The sequence below is a fragment of the Neofelis nebulosa genome, chromosome 17, assembly GCF_028018385.1.
Source record: "Neofelis nebulosa isolate mNeoNeb1 chromosome 17, mNeoNeb1.pri, whole genome shotgun sequence".
Taxonomy (NCBI): Eukaryota; Metazoa; Chordata; class Mammalia; order Carnivora; family Felidae; genus Neofelis; species Neofelis nebulosa.
In genome coordinates, this window is record NC_080798.1 from 17,914,220 (window position 1) to 17,929,537 (window position 15,318).

Sequence of the window (15,318 nt, forward strand, 5' to 3'; positions counted from 1 at the left end):
GCACATTACTTACTGCCTCTCTGAAATTGCTATTGTCATTCCTCTATTTTATACATAGTTTAGTGCTCACAAGGTACTTCCAGGAACCTACAAGGTAAGGGCTGTGAAGTACAGGGTGCTAGGTGAGAGATTAAAGTAAGTGTCTGTTTTAGGCTGGGGGAAGGCCTCTCAGGGTAGGGATATGCAGGCTGAGACTTGAGGGATGAGGAGCCAGTCGGATGGACTGCAGGAAAAACCCAAGAGGACTCAGCAAACATTAGAAGGTGGTAAAGAGCTTGGAGCCTCAGGAAAACAGAAAGCAGGCTTGTGTGACTGAACATTTGAGAGAGAGGACCATGGAGGTATAGCCAGAGAGGTGGGCAGGGGCCACCAGGAACTGCAGCCAGGAAGGGGTGATATAATCAGAGCGCAGCAGGAAGCCATGTGGCAGGAAGAAGATCCACCAGCAGCTACCATGTTTCTACTCTCTAACTGGACTCTGCCAAGCAGGTCATAGTCACCATTTCATTTCTGCTCCCTGCAACCCCATGGTATGGTTATTAATACATCTGTTTTATAAAAATAGACTTCGTAGCTCAGAGAGTTGGAGAACAATTTTTTTTTTTAATTGCTGCTGTGCTAATGGAAATCCTTCTATCTACTCCAAAATCTTTGTTCCTGTGTCTAAAGACTTAGGGAACTGTTCTGTACTCCCTCCCGCAGGAAGCGTTGCTGAGATTTTACAATTATTCACATGTTCTCCATAATTTAGGGTGGCAATATGGAATAAGAATCCCACGTTGGTAAGGGAGAAGTAAAGAGAAGGCAGGTGAGGAGGGAAGGCGGAATAGCGCTGAGGCACAGTTTAGATAGGTAGGGTTCGATACTGAACACTGGTAGGGACCCTAAAGATCCAGCGTGGGGCGAGGTCACAAAAATGGAAGGGCCCAGAGAGACATCCAAAGGTGACTGAAGGGATATGTAGGAAGGCGGGACTAGGAGGTGATCAGCAGAACTAAAATACACTGAGGTAAGGGTCCAGAGAGAACCCCGAAAATGGTCCAAGGGCTAAGAGAGCCGGGGTTGACAGGTGGGCTAGAAATGATGGGTACCTGAGAGAGGAGAAGGGAGAGTGGGAGGAACCTTGGCTAACGGGGCGGGACGTAGGAGACGAAACGGGCTAGAGAAGACTAGCCGAGGGTTGATAGGCGGGGCCAACGATCTAAGGGCGGGTCCAGGGGAGCTTGGGAGGGAGCCTGGAACTGGAGTGGGCAAGGCAAACAGCTCCTCACCCGGTTGTTTACCGTGTCCTCCGGCGCCGCCGAGAGTCGTGTCCGCCGCCGGAGACACAGTTGGGGAGCGGGAGGCGGAGAGCACTGGTTCCTCCGCGCCGGAACTCCCACCGTGACGGATGGCAGCTTCTCGACTGCATCGTTCCGCGCGTAGCCTCCGGGCCCCAAGGCCGCCATCGTCGCGCCGGAGCAGGACAACCGTTGCACTTCCCAACTGCCGCCGACGCCTCCACGACCCGCTCAAAGAGCAAACGGCCCGCGGGAAAGCCGGCGCCGCCGCCCATTGGACGCGGTAGGCTCCGGGCCTGGCCAATGTCAGGGCTACCGAGCCGAGGTTTTGACCAATGAGGGCTGAGAGGCGGAGCGAAGTGTCTGGCAGGGTGGATCCATAGCTAGTTTACTTGATGCCTGATTAAACAAAATGGCATTTTTATTGCGGCCTGTGTTTTCATCATTAACAAACGTTTAGGTTTTAACTTTTACGTAGCTAAGGTCAAAGCCTCCAAAGCCCCCAGTTCGCTTTTTGCAGCACTTCCCCCGCCCACGCAGTGGAGAGTCACCCGGATATAAGCGTAGGGTGGGGCCGAAAGAGACCGACCACTTGGCGCAGGCTCAGAAAAGCCGTGACATCACCTGTCTCCCAGCACAAGATAAGGTCAGAGTGGCTAAGAACTGGCTTTGTGCCGTCCTACTCGCTTTTCCCCATTTGCCACGTGACCAGGGCGTAGTTGTGGTAGCGCGACTGGGCGCATAGTGCGCAGCCGCCCTCTCCCCTTCCCCGCACGTGATGAGGCTTCAAGGGCCATCACGTGAGGCGGGCAGAGAGCGCGCGGGTGGGGCCGGGTTCTGTGGAGCCTCGCGAGGAGCAAAGTGCGGCTGCAGACTGGGCAGGATTCAACGGGCTTGAAGAGCCATGCCCAAGTATTGCCGTGCTCCGAACTGCTCCAACACTGCGGGCCGACTGGGCGCTGACAACCGCCCTGTGAGCTTCTACAAGTGAGCGCAAGTGCGGGGCGGGGCTTGCGGGGCGGGGCTTGCGGGGGCGGGGCCCGAGGATAACTGCCCCTTTGCCCGGCACCTGGTCCAGCCCGCAGGTATCTAAAAACAGGGTTAGTTGGGGCGCCTGGGTGGCGCAGTCGGTTAAGCGTCCGACTTCAGCCAGGTCACGATCTCGCGGTCCGTGAGTTCGAGCCCCGCGTCGGGCTCTGGGCTGATGGCTCGGAGCCTGGAGCCTGTTTCAGATTCTGTGTCTCCCTCTCTCTCTGCCCCTCCCCCGTTCATGCTCTGTCTCTCTCTGTCCCAAAAATAAATAAAAAACGTTGAAAAAAAATTTTTTAAAAATAAATAAATAAATAAATAAAAACAGGGTTAGCAAAGTGAAGAGAAGGTATTCTCAGCAGTAAACACAGAACACGCAAAGGCGCAGATGTGTTAAAACGCAGGTGTAGACGTTTAACTACAGGTAGTGAAAGGGGCGAGCGGAAGAAGTGGGACCGTAGGGAGGGGCCTACAACTGCCCGCTTGTCATCTCCACGAAGTTGAGGTATCTCAAACGCAAAACATCGGAAACTGAGCTCCTGATCTTGTCTCCCTCCCAAACCTTCCACAACCTTTCCTATCTCGGTTAATAACTTACTTCATCTTACCTGTTGTTTACGCCAGAAACCTTAGAGTCATCTCTCTACCTCTTTTCTTTCCTCACACTTAAAGTAAAAATTAGCTTGAACTGTAAAAAAACAGATAATTTTAAAAAATCTGTCTTCCTCTTTATTATTACCCGGCTGGAATAAAAGACATGGGAAAGGCCGGCTGAAGAGTTAATAGGAAAAAATATTTCTATATTTTTTACAGGGACATGCAGCAGATGTAAAGTGAAAAAATTCCCCTTCTTTGAGCTTTTTACTAGGAAACTTTGTTCTCTAAAATCCTAGACTATTGGGGTGCCTGGCTAGCTCAGTAGATAGAGACACTTGATCTCAGGGTCGTGAGCTCAAGCCCTATGTTGGGCATGGAGTCTACTTTTAAAACATTGTAAAAACATGGACGATGATAAACTTTGCTGTTTGAGATTATATCGGTAAAAATGAAACATCTCACTGAACACCTGTGGGAGTTAGGTCATTTTTACAATGAGAAGCAGCCTCAGTTTACAGTCCAGGGGCAGAGCTTCAGGTAAGGCATTTCTGGACACAGTTTTCCACATTGACCTAAACTGTATTGCTTCCAAGGAGACAGGACTCTGGACTCACTTTGCAATGCAGACCTAGTATTTATCCCTTCACACACAATTCTGCTTTGCTTTAAGCCTAGCTAAACAATTTCATTTACATTTCACCCCTTCCCCCAAATCCAAATAATAACCCTGTCTTTTCCTTTGTTTGGTGAGACTCCTTATAGTACCTCTGGTGTGCAGTTTCCCTCATTGCTGTGGTACATAAACCTGACTTTCTTTGACTACAGGTGTGTCCCTGGGGGCCTTAGTCTGAATCAGCCAGGACACATTCCTCATCCAGTCTGTCAGCAGATCCTGTGGGCTCTCCCTTTAAAAATCTATCCAGAATTGACCACTTCTAACCCCCTTCTCTGCCTCCATTCTGGTTCTGGCCATTACCACCTCCTGACTGCACCATTTTAGTAGCCTCTTCATTGATCAACCCACTCCCACATTCTGATCTCCACACACAGTCACAGGGAACTTGTGTAACCTGAGTCAGATTAGAGTCCTCCTCTGTTCAGATCCCTCCCCTGGCTCCCACGTCACTCATAAAAGACAAGGTGAGGCTGGAGCAGACAGGCCTACAAAGCTCTACAGGAGCTTGATCCCTAGTCTCTGTATGACTCATCTCCCTCCTCCTTCTTCCCCCTTACCACTGTTCTCCAGCATCACTGGCTACTCGACGTTCCTCTAGCATGCCAGGCACGTTGTTGCCACAGGGGCTTTGTGCTTTTCCTTCTTTTTTTTTAAAATTTTATTTTTTATTTTTTAAAATTTAAATCCAGATTAGTTAGCATATAGTGCAACAATGATTTCAGGAGGAGGAGATTCCCTAGTGCCCCTTACCCATTTAGCCCATCCCCCCCCACAACCCCTCCAGCAACCCTCAGTTTGTTCTCCATATTTATGAGTCTCTTATGTTTTGTCCCCCTCCCTGTTTTTATATTATTTTTGTTTCCCTTCCCTTATGTTCATATGTTTTGTCTCTTAAATTCCTCATACGAGTGAAGTCATATGATTTTTGTCTTTCTCTGACTAATTTCACTTAGCATAATACCCTCCAGTTCCATCCACGTAGTTGCAAAAGGCAAGATTTCATTCTTTTTGATTGCCGAGTAATACTCCATTGTGTATGTGTGTGTATGTATATATATATATATATATATATATATACATACACACACACACACACACACCACATTTTCTTTATCCATTTATCCATCGATGGACATTTGGGCTCTTTCCATACTTTAGCTATTGTTGATAGTGCTGCTGTAAACATGGGGATGCATGTGTCCCTTCGAAACAGCACACCTATATCCCATGGATAAATGCCTAGTAGTGCAATTCCTGGGTTGTAGAGTAGTTCTATTTTTAGTTTTTTGAGGAGCCTCCATACTGTTTTCCAGAGTGGCTGCACCAGTTTGCATTCCCGCCAACAATGCAAAAGAGATCCTCTTTCTCCACATCCTCGCCAACATCTGTTGTTGCCTGAGTTGTTAATGTTAGCCATTTTGACAGGTGTGAGGTGGTATCTCATTGTGGTTTTGATTTGTATTTTCCTGATAATGAGTGATGTTGAGCATTTTTCATATGTCGGTTGGCCATCTGGATGTCTTCTTTGGAGAAGTGTCTATTCACGTCTTTTGCCCATTTCTTCACTGGATTATTTATTTTTTGGGTGTTGAATTTGATAAGTTCTTTATAGATTTTGGATACTAACCCTGTATCTGATATGTCGTTTGCAAATATCTTCTCCCATTCTGTCGGTTGCCTTTTAGTTTTGCTGATTGTGTGCTTTTCCTTCTGCATGGAAAGTTCTTGCCTTTATGACCACCACTTTATGTAAAATGATAACCCTTTCCCAGATAACATATGTATTCTCCCTATCCACCTCCTGTTTTATTTTTCCCTTTAATGCTTACCACTATTTGGCATGTCACATATTTGATGTATTCGTTTATGGTCTTCCCTACTAGAATATCACTCTATGAAGGCAGAGATTTTTCTCTGCCTTGCTCTCTGTTATTTCTCCAGCCCTAGAACAGTGCCTGGCGCATAGTGGGTGCTCAGTAAATATTGGTTGGATGAATTCGATTAATGCATTTCAGATGGCTTTCCTAAGGAAACCTAGCAGCCCATGTCAGTTGAGGGGCCCTGGTACAGAATAGGAATAATGCAGAGGAGTCTTCAAACCTAAATCAGTGTGTCCAGATTTGCTTTATAAAATATATTGCTCTGGCATTGTTTATGAATTCAGTATCTCCAGGAGAAAGGAAATCCCTGCTGGACACAAAGGACCCTGAGAGATCCTGTTCCTGTCCTGACAACTCATGGATAAGTGAAGGGTCAAACATTGAAGAACCGAACACACAACCTGGGAGTCACTCCTGATCCTTTCTTCAGCACCACTGCCCCAGTCAGGTCCATTAACCCATCCTTTGACTTTACCTCCCAAACACATCTCCACCCAATCAAAATAAAACCCCTAACACCTTGGCAATACAGTTATAAATGCAAATGGAAAACTCCTAACTAAACTATTAGAAAATAACAAAAAAAAACCCCTACATTTGCAGTCTGACCATTTCTCATTACCTCTGCTATTCAGATTGTCATCATCTATTACTGAGACATTGTGAGAGCTGCTTCCTGACCTCCCTGCTTCCACTCTTGTGGCCCTTACAAGAACAAGAACTTAAAGAGCACTTACTATATGCCAGGAACTGTTCTAAATGCTTCACATATAATAATGAGAATAATGACTGTGCAGAGCAGCCAGATGGCTTCATAAAGATCAGTTTATATCTGTGTTGTTTAAATCCCGTCAGGGACGCCCAGGGGCTCAGTCAGTTAAATGTCTGACTCTTGATTTCTGCTCAGGTCATGATCTCATGGTTTGTGGGATCGAGTCCTCTGTTGGGTTCCGCGCTGACAGCAGCAGCCTGCTTGGGATTCTCTCTGCCCCTCTGCCACATGTGCACAGGGGTGTGCACCCACACTCTCTCAAAATAAATAAATAATTTAAAAAATTAAATAAAATAAATCCCACCAATGGCAATCAGGCTGTCCCTCACACAGGCTAACCTATTTCCATCTCTAGACTCACCCCGAGTCAGTTTTGCAGAAGCCACATAGTTAGTTAAGAGTTTGGCGAGGGACTATTTCCAAAGGAGATTCAGGAGAAGGCAAAAGGAGAAGGAGAAACAAAGAGGGATGTGGCTGCCAGGGAATAACAAGAGCCTGCCAGGCAGCCAAAGGAAACATTCATTAGTTCTATTTTAGGCCCTTTCAGGCACGTATGAGAGTCCTCTCTCATGGGGGACCTATCAGGAATTGCATTTGGTTGGCAGTAAGAAAGTCACGAAATATTACTGGCTAAAAAAGGATTATGGAGATTATAGGATAGAGTGTGTTTAAATTATGCTGCCGTAACAAATGCAAAATCTCAATGGCTTACTACAGCAAAGGTTTATTTCTCACTCACACTATGTCCTCTGCAGACCATTTGTGGACCTACTCTACAATATCTTAACTGGGGTCTCAGGCTGAAGGAGCCTCTCCTACATGGAATATTGCTGGTCTTATAGGAGGGGAAAAAGAGAAAGTAGGGAGAATCACCCATTGGCTCCCGACAAATTTTATATTTAGAAATGGCCCAGGGGCACCTGGGTGGCTCAGTAAGTTAAGTGTCTGACTTGATTTCGGCTCAGGTCATGATCTCACAATTTATGAGATCGAGCCCCACATTGGGCTCTGAGCTTACAGCATGGAGCCTGCTTTGGATTCTCTCTCTTCCTCTCTCTGCCCTTCCTCTGCTCACTCTCTCTCTCTTTCTCTCTCTCTCTCTTTCTCTCTCTCTCAAATAAATAAACATTAAAAAAAAAAAAGAAGTGGCCCATGTCACTTTCAGTCATTTGGCCAAAGCAAGTCTATGGCAAGCCTCAAGTCTTTGGAGTAGAGATATATAATCTTCAAGTGAGGAAGGGCAGCGAATATTTTGAACAATAACATAATCTACCAAGAGTTTATTTTTCTCTCATATAAAACAAATACAGAGGTTGACAGACCAGCACCAGTGTGGCATGTCCACAATCATTAGGGTTGAGGTTCCTCTCTTTCTGTCCTGTCATCCTTAGTATGTTGCTTCCATCCAAGATGGCTGCCAAGTGCCATGTATCATTCCTGGGAAGAAAGGGAAGAAGAGCAAAAGGGGCTCCAACTGCAAACTGAATTAGCCCCCTTTAGAAAGCCTTCCCAGAAACCCCACCCAATGGTGAGTTCTCCATCATTGGTCACCCTCCAACTACAGAGGAAACTAGGAAATGTAGTCTTTTAGCTGGGCATTTAACCACCCTGAAGACCATTAGGATTGATTGTTAGTAAGGAAGAAAAGAACTTCTTTTTTTTTTCTTTTGAAAAGAACTTCTAACAGCATATACCACTTCATGATCTAGAAGGATGACCAACAAGACTAAACCGTTCTATAGAAAAGGAGGACACTGCCCACTTATGGTAGATTTTTAGAGTCCATTATAAATGTTGCTATTCAGAGGAATAAAGAAGAATAAGAAAAAGACCAAGTTAGGAAGAGATTTTGTACTTTCCTCCTTTGCCCCTTGAGCTGCTCTGATCCATGTGAGAACCCCCTCGCCTTTCAGGTACCATTCCAGATTTTCTTACACAACACAAAAGTATTCATTGTCCAGACCCTAGTTACATGGCCCCACCTACACAAAGGAACTTGGGAAACCTAGTCTTTTAGCATGGCACTTTATGACCTCAACTAAAGTTGGAATTTCGCTAGTAAGGAAGAAGAAAAGGGCAAGTGGAGTAGTCACTTGTCAGTGTTTGCCAAGAAGGGGGCAGGGTTTGCCAAGAAGGGGGCTGCTGCAAGAGATTTCTTGTGTGTGTCCAGGCAGAATGGGGTTGATGAGAGGATTTGGATCCCAAACAGAGACGAAAGGGACTGCAGCAGCCAGAGTTCCTGGCTGTGTGCCCTGGGGTTCTGCTCTTTGGGTGCCACAGCTCTTCTGAGTCAGCCCCTCTGTCCTCTTGCATTAGCTGTGCCCCCCCCCCCCCGCCCTGTCTGTCTGCCTTTTGGCTGAGAAGTCTTGCTCCCACCCCCATCTCGGTCCATCCTACCCAACTCCTTTTTTATGTGTCCTTCCTAGTTTGTTTTTCTTTTTTTCTTAATTTTGAAATAATGTTTATTTCTTTATTTTGAGAGACAGCACTTATACGTGAGTGGTGGAGGGGCAGAAAGAGAGGGAGAAAGAGAATCCCGAGCAGGCTTCACATTAGCAGCACAGAGCCCAACGCAGGGCTCGATCCAATGAACACTGAGAGTATGACCTGAGCCCAAATCAAGAGTCAGGCACTTAACTGACTGAGCCACCCAGGCGCCCCTGCATTCCCAGTTTCTTTATGCATATACAAGCAAATCTGAATATATGTTCTAATTTCACCCTTTATTACTGTATTAATTTCCTGTGGATACTGAAACAAACTTGATGGCTTAATACAGCAGAAATTATTCTCTCACAATTCTGGAGACCAGAAGTGCAAGTCGGTTTTACTGGAACAGAATCAAGGCCTTGGCAGGGTTGCACTCCCTGTGAGGCTGTAAGAGAATCCATGTCTTGCCTCTTCCAGTTAGTTTCTGGTGACCCTGTCATTCCAATCTCTGCCTTTGTGCTCACATCACCTTCTCCACTTTCATCTGAGGTAACATCTTCTCAGCCTCCCTCTTACAAGGATACCTGTAATTGCATTTAGGGCCCAAATGAAAGATCCAGGATGACTTCCCATCTCAGGACCATTAACTTAATCACACCTTTTGTCATGCAACGTAGTATTCCCAGGTTCCAGGGATTAGAACATGGATATCTTTTGGAGGCCATTACTGAGCCTGCCACAATTACTAAAAGCTGATCTGCTCTGTTTGGAACTTTGCTTTTTTCAGATAACGTGTATGCCTGACAATAGCATGTCAGTTCATTGAGTGCCTCCACGTTCTGTTTTAGGGTTCCATAGTGTTCCTTTTGTGCCCGAGTTTGTTACCTTGTGTCCTAGGGATGGTGTTGTCCCGCAGTCTCTAACACCCTTACTCTGCCCTTTTAACAAAGAGCAGGCCTCAAAGCCCTCAGCAGATGAAGGTATCTAGCTGGTTTTTTTGGTCAACTCCTGTTCATGGAATTGATACGGTTTTCTTTACTTTTCTTCTTCTTTTTTTTTTTTTTTTAACAGAACTGTATGACTTCTTTTTTTTTTTTTTTTTAATTTGAGAGAGGGAGAGAGAGCCAGGGATAGTGGCAGAGGGAGAGAGAGAAACAAGCAGGCTCCACACTCAGCACAGAACCCAACACAGGGCTCCATTCTACAACTCTGGGATCATGACCTGAGAGATCAATCAGCTGAGTCTCCCAGGTGCCCCAATACTGGTTTTTCCATCTTAAATTGTGGTGTAAAGTTTTCTCTTTGAGGTATCTTTGTTAAATACTTAAAGTTGGTCAGTTTTAAGAAAAATATTAAGTAAATCATGTGGCAGATATAGAAGATACTGTGCAGGTAGAATGTGGATGACTGACCATACTAGTTATCTAATGCTACATAACAAACTATCTCAAAATTTAACGGCTTAAAATAAACCTTTAATGTCTCCCAGTTTCTGACAGCTGCCACAGGACAAATGGTCCAGAACTCAATTATGTGGCCACCCCTGACTGCAAATGAAGCTGGAAAATGAGGTCTCCATTGTGGACAGTCTGGAGTCTCAGATAATCCCCACCCACTCCCACAGGGAAAGCTTTTATTTCATTCATTTTTTTAAACTTTAATTTTTAATTTTTACCTTTAATTGTAAAATACATGTAATATAAAATCTACCATATCAACCATTTAAAAATTTTTTTAATGTTTATTTTTGAGAGAGAGAGGGAGACACAGAATCTGAAGCAGGCTGTCAGCACAGCCTGATGCAGGGCTCAAACCCACGAACAGTGAGATCATGACCTGAGCCAAAATTAAGACTCAGACAAGTAACTGACTGAGAGCTACCCAGGCACTGCTGTTTGTTTCTTTTTTATTTGAAACTTTTTTTTTAAGTTTGTTTATTCTGAGAGAGAGAGGGGCAGAGAGAGGGAGAGAGAGAATCCCAAAGAGGCTCCACACTGTCAGCACAGAGCCTGACTTGGGACTCTGTCCCACAAACCAGGATATCATGACCTAAGCCAAAATCCAGAGTCAGACACTTAACCAACTGAGCCACCCAGGTGCCCCAAGTCTTTTGCCCATTTTTAATGGGGTTATTTTTGTTGTTGTTGAGTTGTTTAAAAACCTTTTAACAGGGGTGCCTGGGTGGCTCAGTTAAGCGTCCAACTTCAGCTCAGGCCATGCTCTTATGGTTTGTGAGTTCGAGGCCTGCATCAGGCTCTCTGCTGTCAGTGCAGAGCCCGCTTCTGATCCTCTGTCCCCTCGCTCTGTGCACCTCCTCCACTTGCACTCTCTCTCTCAAAAGTAAATATTAAAAAAAACCCCACCTTTATCAGGTGTTTTCAAGCATACACCAAAAAATAGAGTTATATAAATGGATTTGCATATATCTGTCACTCAGATTCACCAGTTGTCAACATTTTGCCAATCTTTTTCATCTACCCTCCACCTACTTACACCTTTAATACAGTATTTATTTATTTTTAAAGCTTATTTATTTATTTTGAGAGACAGCATGAGTGGGAGAGGGTCAGAGACAGAGGGGGAGAGAGAGAATCCCAAGCAGGTTCTGTTACCAACGCAGAGCCCGATGTGGGACTCGAACCCATGAAGCTGTGAGAGCATGACCTGAGCCAAAACCAGGAGTGGGATGCTCAACCGACTAAGCCACCCAGGCACCCCTTTAATGCAGTATTTTATTTATTTTTTTTTAATTTTTTTTAATGTTTATTATTTTTGAGAGAGAGAGACAGAGAGCAAGCAGGGAAGGGGCAGAGAGAGAGGGATACACAGAACTGGAAGCAGGCTCCAGGCTCTGAGCTGTCAGCACAGAGCCCGATGCGGGGTTCGAACTCACAGACCGTGAGATCATGACCTGAGCTGTAGTTGGCTGCCCAACTGACTGAGCCACCCAGGCACCCCTTTAATGCAGTATTTTAAAGTAAATTCCAGATATTAGTTCTTTTGCCCATAAATATTTCAGAATGTTTTTCCAACAGATGACTATTTTAAAAACATAAACCAGGACAATTATACCTAGCAAAATTAATTTCTTACAACTATCCAGTGCCCAATTCATGCTCAATTTTCCCCAACTGTTTTAAAATGTCTTTTTATGGAATGATTTGTTGCAGATGAGGTCTATAACCTGCAATTGGATGTTTCTTAAATCTCTTTTAACCTATAACCCCACCCTACCCCCATGAATATAGAATCTCCTACTTTGTAGATTTGTCCAGTTTCATAAACTACTCTCTCAGCTTCATGTGGAGGAGCAGATTGTTGGGGGAGGGCAGAGTCGCTGTGGGTAAGGGAGATCAGGAAGGAGGCTGTTGCAAAAGCCCAAGCAGGAGAGACGGAGGCTGAATGGAAGGGGCAACAGAGGTAGGAGAGGTGGGCTGATGCTGGGTGTTTAAAAGGTGGAAGAATGGGATGTGGGTTGGTGGTAGGGCCTGGGTAGGAGGCAGGGCCAGCTTCTAGCCTGGAGAGACAGAGGTCTGGAGCCCAGGGACCTCCCGATGTGTGTGTCCTCAGGGAGGGGTGTGACCGGACCTGATATTGCTGACCCCATAACCCCACTGACCCCGTAACCCCACTGCCCCTGGCAGGTTCCCACTGAAGGATGGCCCCCGGCTGCGGGCCTGGCTGCGGCACATGGGCCATGAGGACTGGGTGCCCAGCTGCCACCAGCACCTGTGCAGTGAGCACTTCACACCTTCCTGCTTCCAGTGGCGCTGGGGTGTGCGCTACCTGCGGCCTGATGCAGTGCCCTCCATTTTCTCCCCAGTGCCGCCTACTGAGGTGAGCAGAGGGAGGTCCCACCACTGGCGTCTAACCCCCAGTCTTCCCCACCTGGAAATAATCCATGGAGTCTGATCCCCAGCCCTCCTCTCCTGAGGGAAGTCCCTCCTCCAGTCTGACCCTATGCCCTTCTCTCCTGAGGGAAGTTCCTCCTTGAGGTCTGGCCTTACCTGATGGCAGTACCCCTTGGAGTCTGGCCCTGATGCCCCCCACCCCATGCTTTGTCTTCCAGAAGCAGCAGAGTACCTGAAGCACCGAGAAGCCAGTCGTGTCTCCCTCCCCACCGGGCGTCACGCCCCCCGACCCCTGGCCCAGCTCTCTCGTCCCCTGGCCCTGTGCACCTTGTGGTACTAGGGCCAGCACCCAGAGGCTCCGAGGCCTCAGCCACCGTGTTCCTGGCCCCCCTGATCCTTCCTCCTGCTCCTGCCAGGCCACGGCCTGGAGTCCGGGCCCAGCACCCTCTGGCCGGGCTGGGCACTATCCTGGGAGCACTGCAACGTCGCGTGCGGAGGCCGTAGCGGCGCCAGGAGCAGCACCAGGTGCAGCCCCCACCAGAACAGCTGGCGCAGCAGCTGTGCAAGGAGAGCCTGCCGGCTGGGCGCACCAGGACCTGCTCTGCCTGCTCAATGTGGCCACCTGGCCCCCGTGGCATATGTATTTTCCTTTAAAAGTCAGAACATTTCATTCATGTTTCCACATTTCTGGCTTTTCTTGAAAAAAAAGTCAGTTTGGCGATGCCTCCCCACTATTGGTCAGAGCAGGGTAATGGCTGTTCCATATATTAATAATATTTAAGGGGCCTTTACTCTCTGCCAGACAGAGTTAATAACTTACTGAAAACTCACTGTGACCTTGGTACTGCGGTTGTCCCCATTTTTCAGATGAAAAGTCAGGCACAAATCTCGCCCAAAGTCAAGCAGCCAGTAAGTTGCAGAACCTCGATTCAAACGGTTAGAGAGCAGGGCGCCTGGGTGGCGCAGTCGGTTAAGCGTCCGACTTCAGCCAGGTCACGATCTCGCGGTCCGTGAGTTCGAGCCCCGCATCAGGCTCTGGGCTGATGGCTCGGAGCCTGGAGCCTGTTTCCGATTCTGTGTCTCCCTCTCTCTCTGCCCCTCCCCCGTTCATGCTCTGTCTCTCTCTGTCCCAAAAATAAATAAAAAATGTTGAAAAAAAATTAAAAAAAAAAACCAAAAACGGTTAGAGAGCTCCTGCCTGGTCCCTATGGAGCTTGAGTTTGCAGCCCATCTAGTAGAGTTTCCCGAGCCCTATCTAAAGGCGCTTTTGCTCCTATAGTTTACTTCTGAATATTGGAGGAGGGCATTGTGTCTTTAAAAGTTTGACCAGGCCTTTTCCCTGCTTCAAACCTTAGGGCCAACTTTGAGGTCCTAGGGCTCTCAGCCCTGCCTAGACAAGAGATAGGAAGGGGTTTCAAAAAGGAGCCCCCAAAGTAGCTCTGTGGCTAAGGTGTCTCTGCCTGCTGGCCAGTAGGTTGTACACAGCTAACAGATACGATTTTTCTGGCCTCAGTGGTGCTTTAAAATAATTTTTGGTCTTTCCTGAAGGCTCAGCAGATTTAGCAGCAGTCAGCTAGGAACAGTTAGCTAGAACTGCAGTGTGGCTGCCCCTGGAGGCTTTGTGTTTGAGACTGTGGCCTAACCATGCTGGGGCACAAGAGGGACATACAGAGTGTAGGGACAGGCCTCAGACTCAGGTCTGGGATTCTTCAGCCTGCCATGGTCCCTGGGCTGACAGTGTCTCTCTGCCTCCCCTGCCCCCATTCAATCCATGTGTTTCAATCTCCTCCTCTCTCCTCCCACATTCATCTTTATGTTTCTGCTGCCCCATCTCTCTTCCCTCCTGTCTCTCCATTTCCCCATGTCTCTCTTCACCTGCATCTTTCTGTGTCCCCTGTCTATGTCTCTCTCTGTCTTCTCCTGTGTTTGCCTATTCCCATATCTGTCTCTTGACACCCCCCCCCCATTTCCCTGTTTCTCCATACCTCTTTATTTCCCCATGAATGTCTCTCTGGCCTCACATTTGTTTCCCTGTCTCCCCACAAATCTCTGCCCACATCTCTCTGTGTTCCTTGACACCCCCCTCCCACATCACCCTCCATGTTCCTCACCATTTCTTCCCCCCTTTTCCTTCCTTCCCTCTCTCCTTCCCTCCCCTCATTCCCCTGTGTTCTCCATCTCTATCACTCTTTGTCTGGGAATGCCCAGCTCCCTGGATGTGAGGAGTCCCATTATCTGTGGAGGGTCTGACATAGCTGTGGTCCTTGCCCAAAGTCCTGCACTTCTCACACTGGATGCCAAGCCCGAGCTCCTGGACACTCAGACCCCCAGTGCATAAGGACCAGGACGGATAATGTTGCGGGACAGGTGACAGAAGACAGAGGAAGAGCCACTCATCATACATGGGTCTGCCTAGCCCCACCACCCATGCCTGGGCCATTGCAGCTCCCTCAAGGGTCTGGTTCCAAGTACCCCCTCCTAAGGGACCCCTTGAACCTTGGGGCTGACCAAGGCCCAAGCCTCATCAGTCCCTGTTCCCCTTGGTGCCAGGTTCCTGCCATTCCTAGTTTGAACCTTTGCAGTCAGTAAAACAGTCTCAGAGCAGAACAAGAGTTGTTTATTTGGGGAGAATTATACCTGGTTCTCATACCCTTTGCGAAGTCTGGTGCTGAGCTGGGTGTACAGCAGTGAACACAGCTGACAAAGTCCTGCCCTCATGGTGTTTCTATTCTGCTTGAGTAGAATATAAACCAGTCAACTAATAAACAAGATAATTTCAGATTGTAATAAGCGCTGTAAAGAC

The 15,318-nt window shown here is 47.2% G+C and overlaps 2 protein-coding genes across 6 annotated transcripts in view; one reads left to right on the top strand and one right to left on the bottom strand.

Annotated features, from left to right (window-relative positions):
• The window catches only part of WDR62 (WD repeat domain 62), a 45,107-nt gene extending 43,127 nt beyond the window's left edge, over positions 1-1,980 (bottom strand). For 2 of the 4 annotated variants that reach the window (XM_058708717.1, XM_058708718.1), the window contains exon 1: positions 1,272-1,582. In XM_058708717.1, the coding sequence (XP_058564700.1) occupies positions 1,272-1,448 (177 nt within the window). In that variant the 5' untranslated portion in view covers positions 1,449-1,582. Of the gene's footprint in view, positions 1-1,271; positions 1,680-1,904 lie in introns of those variants that run through there. The other 2 variants (XM_058708715.1, XM_058708716.1) reach the window with 2 other exon arrangements.
• A 31-nt stretch (positions 1,981-2,011) lies between these two features.
• Positions 2,012-13,185, top strand: THAP8 (THAP domain containing 8). 2 transcript variants are annotated; one of them, XM_058708722.1, is made up of 3 exons: positions 2,012-2,267; positions 12,309-12,501; positions 12,734-13,185. In XM_058708722.1, exons 1-3 carry the CDS (start codon positions 2,185-2,187, stop codon positions 12,749-12,751), a joined length of 294 nt encoding a protein of 97 aa, XP_058564705.1. In that variant the 5' UTR covers positions 2,012-2,184; the 3' UTR covers positions 12,752-13,185. The 2 variants fall into 2 exon arrangements, with proteins under 2 accessions (XP_058564705.1, XP_058564704.1); XM_058708721.1 differs by lacking the exon at positions 2,012-2,267.
• The last annotated feature ends 2,133 nt before the right edge of the window (positions 13,186-15,318 follow it).

Bases quoted from the DNA above. Each gene is read 5' to 3' on its own strand.
- THAP8 (XM_058708721.1), top strand. From the start codon at position 12,323: ATGGCCCCCGGCTGCGGGCCTGGCTGCGGCACATGGGCCATGAGGACT. The intron at 12,502-12,733 runs GTGAGCAGAGGG...TTTGTCTTCCAG, and splicing joins CCCCAGTGCCGCCTACTGAG to AAGCAGCAGAGTACCTGAAG.